General features: G+C 34.5%; 1 protein-coding gene across 1 annotated transcript in view; it reads left to right on the plus strand.

Moving 5' to 3' along the window:
• The first annotated feature begins 1,277 nt into the window (after positions 1-1,277).
• Positions 1,278-13,643, plus strand: part of LOC150077829 (sialin-like) — a 66,773-nt gene continuing 54,407 nt past the window's right edge. Inside the window, exon 1 of the mRNA XM_090384376.1 lies at positions 1,278-1,413. Coding sequence (XP_090240502.1) covers positions 1,278-1,413 — 136 coding nt within the window. The remainder of the gene's footprint in view (positions 1,414-13,643) is intronic.

Genomic DNA, 13,643 nt, shown 5'->3' on the forward strand with positions numbered 1-13,643 from the left:
TTTGATTCTATCGACAGCAGCACATTTGATGTAATTGCCATCGTCCCCTTACCAGGTGATTTTGAATCTTGTCAATAACCCGAAGAAATTTTATGTGCTTTTTTGAGAATGTGGCTGAGTTGGCCGGTCTCATGCGATGGTAGAATGGTTTTTTAATCTCCCAGCCAAAAATATTCGATCACATATCACACGCAATTTAGAGACATAATATATATATTTCACTATGGTCTGAGTCTCTGATGTGCCTAGAATTCTACAAAAACAATTTTGCTGTTTTTCCATTGCTATTATCCGGTCGATGACACGAGATACTTTAACGATGTTTTTTTTTTCCCCTCCGTGGCTGAGTTAATCGGTCTCGGGCGTAGATAGAATTTTTTTTTTTTTATCTCCAAAACTGGGTTTTTTTCAGAGACCAGACCAGAGAACACACGCAATTTACAGACTAATTAAATATATGGGTATATATTAGAAATAATGGGTGGCCCTAATATAATAGTATGAGTTTGCTGTCATAATGAATTGGGATCTTCCATCTTCCACCGATCATAAAATAATTCACTCTCATTTCCGGCATGCTCTGTTGCTTTCATTACCTTCTTACATATCTTTATGTGTCTAACAGATTTCTTATCTTTAAGTATATCTGGCCATTCTTTATAAATTTCCTTTCACGAATTAGCTAAAAGTTAGTTCAGAATATATTCAAGTTATACTGTATATCTTAGTTTCTGATCAGGGCTCATGGATTTAGAGCGTACTGAAACACCGTTCCGGTTTGTTTCCTAACGTTTCGTTTCTTGCTGGTCACATGATGATGTGGTATGTGACGTCATCATTAAACTCTTTCATTCGGTGACGTATGGCTTGCAGTGCATCCGTATGACACGTGCGCGAAGTCATCGTTTTGCAAGGATGAACTGCAAGATTAAATTGATCACTTATTAGATAAAAACTTATCAGTTTTAGAAGATAATTATACTTTTAATGTGGGGGCAATTTCAGTTAATTAGATTGTTGTTCGTAGTTTGTCATGTTTAGTTTTAAACCATGCTTCTAAATAAAGCGACGCTGAGTTGTTTATTTATCACTTCACTCCGAACTTTGAACTCTTTCATTTTTAATCATGCGAGGAAAAGGCTGAACGTTTTCAATGTTATTACTATGAATAATTATTCATATTATTTATAATCCAAAATTTTTTCTTATGTGTTATAATTTCCTGAAAAGCGTGCATGATATTCTTTTACTGATTGCGAAACAGATATTGGTAAATGATGCAGTTTAATAGTGAAACGGAACTTAATAAAGTACTTTTGAAAAACTTAACAGATTCCAGAAGTGAAAAAGGTAAAAGTTACCGCAAAAATGAAGTGAAAAGGCATTTATTACCACGGTGGCTCAGGCCTTCAGGTAAGAATATCTGCACTTTATAGTTAAAATGCACATATACTGCATTTGGTTGTGCGTTTTGGCAGATTTAAACACTAGGCCCACATCTGCCCCTTTATTCCCTATATCATTATCAATTCTTACGATCTTTTATGCTCTCCTCATTTTTGTTTCATTTCAGATTAGACCCTCCAGGGTTTTTCCTTTTCGTCAAGGGATGTCCAGCTATATTTTATCTGAATTGTTTATCAGTGACCTATCGGAAATTCATTTCCCCCCAACCATCCCCTCAGAACATAGCGAAACTGATATTTGCGAACCTGCTGGAGGGTCCCTTCTAGATAAATTCCACTTGTTTATCCACAGATTGGTACATTTTAGCTAATAGTAAATTACATTCACAACAAATCTATTTAGTGGAGTAAATGCCATTTTAAGTTTTATGGCATTTTTGCAGTTTTGATTGCTACTCATACATTTTATGTGTATATTTTCTTTTTTTTTTATTATTATTAGCCATATGGTGCAAGGAAGCCTGAGGCTTATGCTGCACAAGCCAAGAGAGAGAGAGAGAAAAAAAACAAGAGTGAGAAGTAGAAAGGAATCACCAAGAAAGAGAAGAATGATGATATCTAGCTGAGGACCCTGGGTGTGCCAAGTCCATACTCACCAGATGTGAGCCCCTGGGATTTTTTTTATTTGCCTTTCTTTTTTTCATTAATGAAAAACGGCAAGGGAAAGCAATATTTATTATTAATGTTAAAATCATGGTGTTAATTCATGGTCCAATATTGCTCTCTGCTCACACACAGATGTGCATGCATGCACTTCTATGTGGAGGAGGATGAAAAGGATAAGATGAGTTGATAAAGTGAGAAATGAGGAGAGAAGGAAGACAAATTGGATTAGACATGGTGAGGGAAAGATGTCAGGAGGGAAATTTGAAGGAAACCGATAGACAAATGGAAAGGGGACAGTGGATATGGGGAAGAGGAGGACTGAGGATAAGGAAATATGGAGAGGTCGTTATTTAAATGTATGCTTTGGACCTTGGAAAAATACAGAATATAATAATATGTCAATTATAGGTACTGTTAACTTGTTCATTAAATGATAATCAGGTTATTTTAACCCACAAATATCAAGGGTTTACTATACTTCCTTTTCTAGATAAATGCTCTTGTATACTGTTTATAAAAATAAATAGTTCATAAATTCAGTTTAGCACTATTTATATAATACAATACTATGATACTATTACCATTAGCAGAGGCATATGATGCAAGAAAGCAAGCTTATACAGCATCAGCCAAAAAAAAAAAAAAACTTCCCATTTCACCCATCCATCACTTCAAAATTTGCCCACATCTTATTATTATTATTATTAGCTATATGGTGCAAGGAAGCCTGAGGCTAATGCGGCACCAGCCAAAAAAAAAAAAAAATTCCCGAGTTACCCTAAGAGAGAGAGAGAAGTAGAAGGGAATCACCAAGAAAAAGAAGAATGATGATATCCAGCTCAGGCCCCTGGGTGTGCCAAGCCCATATTCACCAGATGTGATCTTCCTTGAATTTATTTAAGCTATCAACTTCCACAAGAACAGATGGAAATTTGTTCCAGCAATCAACTACCCACTGGCTAAAAGCAAATTTCTGCACATCTATTCTACAACCGTCTTTCCTCAGTTTGAGTTTATGCCCCCCTCAGGTTTGTAATCTGAGCAAGAGGAAGGATCCCATCAGCATTGAGCCTGATCAAACCATTCAAGGCCTTATACACCTCAATCAGATGACCTTGCAGGTGTCTAGTCTCCAGATGCTGCAATTTGTAGAACTTAAGCCTTTCTTTGTAAGAGTACCCCTTTGTTCCCCCCCCCCACAGTCTTGGTTACCTTCTCTGTACTTGTTCTAGCAACTCTACATCCTTCCTAAAATGGAGCCTCCAGACCTATATGCAGTAGTATCCAAGGTGTGGTCTGACCATTGCCTTATACAAGGGGATAATCACCTCCTTATCCCTGGTAGCAAAATTCCTGTATATCACTGACAAGACCCCATGAGCTGCTCTGGCATTGTATCTGCACTGCTCAGAAAACTTTATATCTGACTGCACAATTAACCCCAGGTCTTTTTCGTTCTCCACTACCTTGAGTGTAGTACCACACAGTTGGTACATTTCTCTGGGTGACTGCTACCCATATGCAGTACTTTGCATTTGTCAATGTTAAACTTCAGTTGCCACTTCTCAGCCCATCTGCCCAACTTTTCTAGACCCTTTTGCAGTAGCATACTATTATTGCTGACATTAACAACTCTGCCAACCTTCATATCATCTGCAAACTTTGACATTAAGCCTGATATACCTTCATCAATATCATTGATAAATATACAAAACAACAATGGGCACAACACTGAATCCTGGGGGACTTCACTAATAGCATTAGTCCACGAAGAGCAGTGTCCATTGATTACCACTCTCTGCTTTCTCCCACTCAACCATCCTTTATCCATTGTAGTAACTTGCCCTTAATGCCATACTGCTCCAATTTGTACAGTAGTCTTCCATGTGCAACAGTATCAAAAGCTTTCCTGAAATCCAAGTTATATGATACCAAAATTATTTTTTGCATCCAGTTCCTTTGAGAACACATCAGATTTATCCAATCAAATTGGTCAGACAAGACTTCCTCTAACAAACCCATGCTCTGTCTGAATTATAACTGTAGTCATGTCTAGATGATTCTGCAATGCTTCTCTAATCAGTGACTATTATTTTCCCTGGAACAGAAGCTAAACTGTTAGGTCTGTAATTACTTATGTCACCCTTTGATCCCTCTTTATGAATTGGAGATACATTTGTACATCTCCAGTCCATGGGGACTATTTACACAATTGCAAATGAAATGCAGACCAGGCTAGCCAGGTGGGTAAAGTGCCTGCCTGGCTACCCAAAGGTCGCGGGTTCGAATCCCGCATCGAGCTTGGATCAGAGTAAAATGCAAAAAAAACTTTGGGAGGTGCATTATATAGCCACAGAAGGTGATGTACCAACAACTAATAAAAAACAAAAAACAAGCAAATGAAACAGATAATTGGATTGCTGAAATCAAGACCTTTTTTTTTTTTTTTCTTTTGTTAAGATATGAAAATAAGTATTGCACTGTAGTTAATTTTTATTCAGAAATTAAAAAACTTTCCACTCTCTATGATGACAAGGAGCTGGAACTTATCTTGCCTTCGGTTACACATTATTTTGTATTGAATTAGATTTATAGCTCTGGTTATTTCACAAATTATACCCATAGTAGAGAAAGATAATGTAAAAGTTCTGTGATCCAGCTCCTCCCTCCAGAAATTTATAATGGTTTTCTTATCTCCTAACAAATATAATTAAATGGGTCTTGCTATTTAATGAGCCTAGGCTTCCTAAGTGTGGTGCTGAGATAGCATGTATGACCATTTGTATGGATGTTGTGAGGTGAAATCCATATATTACCACAAAAATCTCTCTCTCTCAAGGTAACTTTGAAAATTTTTTTTTAGCTGGTGCAGCATAAGCCTCAGGCTTCCTTGCACTCCATGACTAGTAATAATAATAAAATATACAACCAACTTCTAAGTGTATTGGAGAATAAAAAAATAAACTTTGTAACAGCAGCAAAACTAAAATTCTAAGCATCTACTGATTAGATTCATAAATGGGCATTGCCTATGCTTGTTAACTGATGTCACATGGCATCAGTGAACTGTGTATTATCCTATGGTCTATTTGTGTGTCTCACTATTAAAAAATCAGGCTGTCTGGAAACAGAAAAAAACATGCATTTGTTGGTGACAGTCTGACATGTCCAAAATCTGGAAAAAAACCTATAAAAGTTCCTCCCCAGGTTCAAATCTCCTCAGGGAATCCAGGAACAAATGTAACTTTTTTTTTTTTAATGGGGACAGCACACCAGGAGTTAGTACCACTATAAACAGTATAAATCAGAATTATCTTCATCTCTGGCTGTTAGGTGTCATCAATACCAGATTTTCTGCTTGCTCAGCACAACCAGCTGGTTCAGATATTTAACCTTGGATGTTCTCTTGTTACCATATGAAATGTAACATGTATGCAAGACTGATCCAAGGCAGGAAGCAGTAGATGCACTGCAACAGGATGCCTCAATGGCTGGAATTAAATTTGTTTGTTGTATCAAAGAACGTTTTTTTTTTTTTTTAATGAGAACTCCAAACACAAAAGGTATTAGAATCCACCATAGTACTTAGTACCAAAGATGACAGAAGGTACATATTGACATTAGACTTAAATTTCTGTACATTGTAATTTAGAAAGCCAGTAGAAATATTGTAATATGATAGTTGGTATGAAGCACAGACGCTGGAGAGTAACATATTATATGTTACAGATATCTGATAATTCCTTGCCGAGAAAATTGCTAGTGAGACAATGAGTCTCAAAGCAAAATGTTAGCAAGATATGTTGGAATTTGTTGCTTATCATTCAAAGGAAATAACTGCACAAAGTAATCATCCAATTTCTCATCATATAAAAAGTTAATTATACGAGGGGGGTATCAAAAAGTTCATACCCTTACCTAGAAATAATAGCCCTAGAAAGGTGAAACTTCACAGGAACTTTAATCCTTTTCTATGTATTCTCCATGTATAGTAACACATTTCTCCCATCTATGGATCAGTTGTTTAATGCCTTGATCATAGAAGCCTGCACTTTTTGCCTGAAACCACGATTCCACTTCATTGATGACTCCTATGAGATGAATCAAAGCGGCATCTATGCAATGGTTTCTTCATTTCTCGAAGCACGAAGTCTGACAGTGTTAGGTCAGGAGAATAGGGTGCGTGCTGTAGTTGGTGGTGGTAACAGCTGTGTGAGCCGGTGCATTGTCTGACAGAAGATGGATACCTTTGGTTAACATTCCACACCTTTTCACCTTCAAAGCATTGTGTAAATTTTTCAAAAGATTTCTGTAGTATTCTCCGGTAAGTGTGGAACCACAAGGTAGGTAATCTGTCAGGATAACCTCTTTTCTGTCTCAAAACATGGACAACATCACGTTCCTCACAGATGGAGTGGTCTTTGCCTTTTTAGGAGGAGGAGGTATGTTTCCACTGCTTTGACGTGTCTTTAGTCTCCGGATCATACTGGTACACCCAGCATTCATCATTTGTCACCAATTGATCAAAAAAGTTCTCAACATCTGCATTACACAAATCCAACAGCAATCTTGGAATCCATCAACGGGAGACCTTAGACATGTGCAGATGGTCATATAAAATGCTGTGGGCAGACCCATAATTAACTTCCACTGCATTTGCGATGAAATGAATTGTCACATGTCTGTCACTCAACATGAACTGCTTTTTTTTTTTTTTTTTTTGGCTGATGCTGTATAAGCTTGCTTTCTTGCGTCATATGCCTTTACTAATGCCAAATTCTACTTTCGTGTGTTTGCATTAGGTAGGGTTGTTAAGTGTGAAAGTAGGTCATGGGATCAATGATCAAAAAACAGGAAACAAATTGTCACTACATCCAAGCTGTAATTATGGTTGCTATCTCATGTTAGTTAATTGAAGTATCGCATGATAATTCTATCAATTTTTCCTTTTCAATAGTTGTCAATCCAAATTCATCATCTTGTTCATCGACAAATGGATTCTGTATCCACGCGAACTTTGTAAAATAATTTAAAAATGAATATATATATATATATATATATATATCTGATAAATAAAATAAATATGATATTTAAAATAAAAAAAAAATTAAAAAAAATGACTTAATTATACAGGGGTTTAATGACTAAATTATACAGGGGATTATCGACTACCTTTTTGTTTTATTATCTCTACTTTCCCTTCCCTGTTTGTTTATTTTATATTATTTTGCGTTTCGTTTCGCTCTGCATTTTTGCCGTACTACTGGCTGATGTTTTTTTTTTTTATTTATTTTTTTTATTTTAAATATCATATTTATTTTAATTATCAGATATAATTAGGCTTCATGTGGAGGATGTGCATTTGCTGCCTCTAATGATAGCTTCATATCCATATTTATTTATTTTTATTACTTTTGCCTAACTTTTACATCACATTATATATATTCATTTTTAAATTATTTTGTTTTTAATGCGATGGATGTGTTTATTAGCTTGTTTGCTTGTTTATTAGCATAAAGTTTATCGAATCTAGGTGTCATTGAGGAGAGGGCTACTCGTAGCTCTTTTTCTACTACTAAACGGGCTCGATATTTGGATTTCATTGCAGCCAATGCAGAAAATCCTATTTCGCATAAATATGATGTTACGAATGGCAGCAGTACTTGCATTGCTTTGCTTGACAAAGTATTATATTCTTCACTTTGATTCAACCAAAATTGAACTAGTGTTTCACTCTGAAATTTTTGTTTCAATGAAGTATCGCATGATAATTCTATCAATTTTTCCTTTTCAATAGTTGTCAATCCAAATTCATCATCTTGTTCATCGACAAATGGATTCTGTATCCACGCGAACTTTGTAAAATCAAAATCTTCGAAATAATGTGAAAAGTGCATTAGCAAACTATCCAAGTGTTCAGTAAATAGATTTTTGTTTGCTTCAATATTAACTCTGGCACAGAAATCATTTAAAAATGGAAACATGTCGAACTTATTTTTTTGTAAATTTGATTTCCACAGATCCAATTTTTTTATGAATGCTTTCGCTTTGTCTTTTTGAATCAGTGAATGCATTTGTGGTCCTTGCATTGATTTATTCAAAACACTCAATTTTCCAAAAATTTCAACCAAATAGGCAAGTTTAACAATAAAGTTATCATTCCTAAATAAATTTGCTTCTTCATTATGATTTTCATCAAGAAAAATTGCAATCTCTTCTTTGAGTTCAAACACCCTTTGAATCACTTTTGCACGAGATAGCCAGCACACTTCACAATAGTATAGAAGTGAGGTATAATTAGCTTCCATATCTTCATGCAGTTTTGCAAACAACCTAACTTTTAAAGGACTGTTTTTTATGTAGTTTATAACTTTCGTAACTTTTGTAAAAATGTTGTTAAGTTCTTTGCTCATATTTTTTGACACAAGAGCTGTTCTTTGAAGCATTCAGTGCATCCAGATAACTTCGGGTGCTTTCTTTTTAACTAATGCTTGAAGACCTGCCTTGTGTCCTGACATTGACTGTGCTCCGTCAGTACAGAGTCCAATGCAGTTATTCCACTTTATGTTGTTCTCATCAAAAAAAGTGTCAATTATATTAAAAATTTCATTGGATGTGGCCTTTCCAGGAATGGGGTTGCAAAATAATATATCTTCCATTATATTAGTTTTTGCAATGTATCGAACATATGCAATTAAATGAGCATCTTTAGCTACATCAGTTGCCTCATCTACTTGTATGGCGAATTTCGAAGTACGCAGTCGAGAAACTAACTGATCACAAAGATCTTCAGATATATCATCGATTCTTCTGCCAACTGTATTATCAGCAAGCGATATTTGTCGCAACTGTTTCGCATATGATTCACCGAACATTATTTTAACCATATCGATAGCTGCTGGCAAAACTAGAGTTTCTCCTATTGTGTGTGGTTTTTTTACATTTTGTGATTCTGTAAGAAACTTGGTACGATGCTAGAATTGCATTTGATGGAACAGAAACTATTTTTTTGAATGTTTGCTTTTGTTCATTAAACTCATCTACTTTTCTTTGAAAAAATTCTATGGGCTTACCAGCATATTCAGAATGCATAGTTTAAGGTGCCTTTTTAATTTGCCTGGTCTCATACTATCTGCATCCAAAACTTTCGTACAAAACAAACACATTGGTTTTTCCAAGCCATCTATAATAACACTTGTGAATCCTAATGATAAATAGGATGAATCGTATTTTCTTGTCTTGGGTGTTCTACCTCCTTGTTCCCTGTTGCTTGTATTCCCACTACCTTTACTTGTATCAGCATCAGTATCTTCATTATTAGTGGATTTTCTCTTGTAACCAGTCAAAAATTTATCCATTCGTCTAAAAATATTAGAATTAACTTTATATTCTTAACAAATACAACTTCTAAATTACTAACGATTATTATCAGTAAGTAATCATGCAAAAACAATAAAAAACACAATCACACACCGCTGAAACCGTATTTTCAACCATGCAACTAATGCTATACTATGCAATCTACCTATATATGTCATACATAGTATGCACTAAATTCATCATATCAATCATAATTCATCAATCCATTTCAGCAAAATATAATATTTTTTTCCAAATAAATGTTTATCTCATGTTTATATCGAAGTTAGAGTTAGATAGGTAGCGGTAAATGCTTTAAAAAATAGGTTATAAAATTTAATGTTATGTTATGTTATGAAAGTTTATTTATATGATGTATATATTTTTTAATTTATATATGTTATGTTATGAAAATTAAATTTCTGTTAAACTTTTCGTGCCTCCTTTTGCACTAGTCCGCGCCTCCCAAATCGCTGCTATAGATATTTAATAATCCCTCTTATTTACTGAACATTCTCTGTACACTTTGTTATTAATTTTATATTCTTAAAATAGTAGGGGTGATATTTGCCTCCCAAATGCCTGAGTAAATTAGAACAAATACTGTATGTTTTATGATATTAATTTAATTATTGTCAATAATGTATGTTGTTGTTGTTATGTTTCCCCTCTCTCAGGCTAGAACTGATCTGGTCCTAAACTAATTTCTTATGAAGTACTATGACTTAAGATATTGATAAAGCAGAAAGGGATTATTTAATTTTGTGATTGTTACAATTAACAAATGAAAAAATGAAATTCATAAATTGTATTGAGGTACCAGAATACCTAAAGTGGGAATTGCATTTATGTGACATTTTATGAGGTTGTAAAATTAGTAGACCTTAAAAAAATTCATTTTTAAAAATTAATATTACAATTTTCAATCCAAAAGAAGCCCAGAATTTTGAAATATTATTTGATTAACACAATCTCACCCAGGACCAAACCTAGCACAAGCCCAGATGTCAGTTTTATCCAGCCCAACCTATTGACTTGGCTGACCCAAGGCACTTTGGGCCATGCAGACTTCTAGCAAACTTACCATAGAATATATGCATTTCACAGGTTGTACTGATGTCTCACACTATTACCTGCTTCAGTGTGTTTTTAATTAACTCAAAGTTGTTCAACCCTTTCTGTAACCAAACAGAGCTAGTGTCATTAGTTTTATCTCAATGGCAGTCAAGGGTTCAGTGAAGTAAAGGAATGCAATCATTTTTAAAGTGCATTTAAGGAATTGTAAGAGACTGATTCCAGTGAGAAAAGTAGTAATTATCATATGTAGAGAACATCTTAATCATAAACAAAATTTTTTTGTAGTACGAGAGTTTTCTCTTCCTTTATTCCATGCAAGTTAACCCTCAGTTTTATCTTTTGGAAAGTATGTTTTGTTTCTGTAATTGTTTTCATTTTCAGTGTAGCATAGCCTGCAATGGGAATTTCATATTTTGCAAGGTAAATCAGCTTACTGTAAATTTATGGGCAGTAATTTATAGAAACCTGCATGATGATTTTTGCAAAGTTTAAACTTTTTAATTTTTTAGTTTAGTTTAGTTTTCTTTTTCTTTTTTTCCCTTTACAGAAATTTTATTTTCACTGAAGATCAACCTCATTTAAGGATTTTTGAAAAACTTTTAATGACTTGATCTACTGAAAACTAGATGGATGAGATGGCTAGACAGAAAGAGTGGCAAGTATAGCATGCACTAAACAAAAGCAAGCATGTTACTATCGAAGCTTTCTCCCTCTCTCATTCACATTCCAATCTCACACACCATTGCATGGGCATAATTTTATTCACAGTTATCATGTTTGGTATTGCATGTCTAAATACCTGTTTATTTCAAATGCTGAAGTGAAATTAGAAAAATAATCTGAAGGGGAAAAATAAGTGCTGTTTTTTATTTAATAAAAAATTTATACAGTAATTATTATTAAAACTTTCTTATTATGCAAGTTTCAAAGGTCTATTTGGAAAACTGTGATCTGCTAACAAGAGTACTTGTTAATAATTCTTTCTGTGGGTTATGGAGAAGAGGAAAAGAAAAAGGATAGCAAATTTTCTTCAGGACTTTCTTGCATACATTTTCAACTGTGGATCAACTCTGTCTTAGGAGAATGGTTCTATCATCTGCAGCCAGTTTGGAAAAGTTTGGGTGCAAAACTTATTGGTGATGTAATTTATGAAGAACTTTTCAAGAGGAGTTATGTTAGCTGGTTTTTAGGTTATGTAGGTTCCCCCGAAATTTTCTGTGGACTCTTTGTCAGAAGTTAGACAGTTCAACATGATGATTCCTCATGATCCCAGTTTTCTGTCATTAATCCACTCTAACCAAACTTTCAGTCCTGTTTAAGTCTTCCCTGTTACCAGATCTGTGTTTTTTGCTTGATAAGGACGCATGCCTGCTGGCCATGCTTATTAATCTTTTACATGTGGTGAAATTATTCAGCTAATATCTCAGTCTTGTGTAATATACTGAAGGGAGGGATGTTACATTAGGGAAAGTAATTTTACTGATGAAACTGGATATTATCTCAACTCTGCTTTTGAAATGATTTGAGGAAAATGATACTACTACTACTCTGCATTATGTTTTTTGTCTTTATTGTTAGGGGAGACTATTATCCCTCCATTTACAGAGCTTGAGTTTATACTCACTTTAGAAATGATTGTTATCCACGAATTGATCTCAGGTTACTGATATCATTTTTTAATTGAATAACATCACCTTCTTGGTAAAAGAAGGTGATGTTATTCAAATAAAAAATGATACTGATTCATTAAAAACTCCAAGATACTGTTGTTATTGGTTTCAAAGCCCTTAGGCTCCATCATCAGACAGTAGGTAGACTCAGCTAGTAACCTTGTACCGAACAGTCAATATATGTATCAGCCACATGCTGCATGAAAGAAAAACTTCTGATGGAAATCATAACTTTTGTTACATGTTTAATATAATCCCGATTACTGTGCTGTTATGGCCCCAATACAATATTTAGTAAAGAAGCAGGGTACTATTGCAGTGCAGGTATAATTTAAAAAATTAAGCTACTCTACATTGTTTTTCTGTCTTGCGGATACTATTTTGTCCCAGTGATCTTCACTTATGCTCACTTTAGAAATGACTGTTATCCACAAATTTACCTAAAGTACCTAATATTGTTTTTAATCAGATAGCATCACTAAGAAGCTTATCCATTATTCATGAAACATTCAAAGGATCCCAGTGTGTACCTGTGGTTTGAAAGTCCATGAGTGTAACAGGTTTCCTACAGAACAGCTGTTTTCTCTTTCAAGAAACCCTTCAAGATAAAGTCACCTGGTTCAAGTCTAGACTTAGAGTTGGCCAGAAATACCTGAAGTTGTGACACTCAGGATAACAATATGAGAATAAATAAGGACCAAAAAAAAAAAAAAAAGTGTATAAAAAGTCCAACACAATATTAACTATATGTGGTATGGCACTATCTTGCATAACCCACTGGGTGGTTCAGGAAGTTGCAATACGAAGTTATTCTGGAGCATATGCAGGTATCACAGTTAACTGTTTTAGTATATTATTAGTATCAGCAACATGATGGTAGAAAGCAAAAGCTTTCCTTGCATCATATTGCCAAGAGAAAAAATTTAATTTCTCATTTCCTCCAATAATTTGTCCAACCCTTCTTTAAATTTATTTCAACTGCCCACTTCTACAGCACTGGATGGAAATTTATTTCAAATGCATTCAGTGATAATTGATTTTTACCATTCATTCAGCTTGTATTTATCATGCTAAGTGAATTCTGCCAAAGGGTGATCGATTATTATCCTTTTTCTGGATGCAGATTTCCACACATCTATTCTGCAATCATATTTTTAAAATTTAAATTTATGTTCCCTTATGTGTGTTATTTGAGAAAGAATAAAGATGCCATTAGAGTTTGGCTTATGTAATCCTTTAAAGCCTTACGTACTTAATTAGGTCAGCATGCAGATTAAAGTTTGTTGAAGAAGGGTCCACTTAAACCAATACAATGTAAGGGTGTGTTTTTTGTTTCTTGCAGAAGTGTATTGCAAAAGTTTTCTGTGGAGACAGTCAATAACCATTTTGTAACATCCATGATCATATTTTATTTATTGACAGTTGGAATACCTACTTTGAGAGTGACGATATAGTGAGGTCATCG

This window comes from Mastigoproctus giganteus, chromosome 11 (genome assembly GCF_048544385.1).
Source record: "Mastigoproctus giganteus isolate SK-2022 chromosome 11, ASM4854438v1, whole genome shotgun sequence".
Taxonomy (NCBI): Eukaryota; Metazoa; Arthropoda; class Arachnida; order Uropygi; family Thelyphonidae; genus Mastigoproctus; species Mastigoproctus giganteus.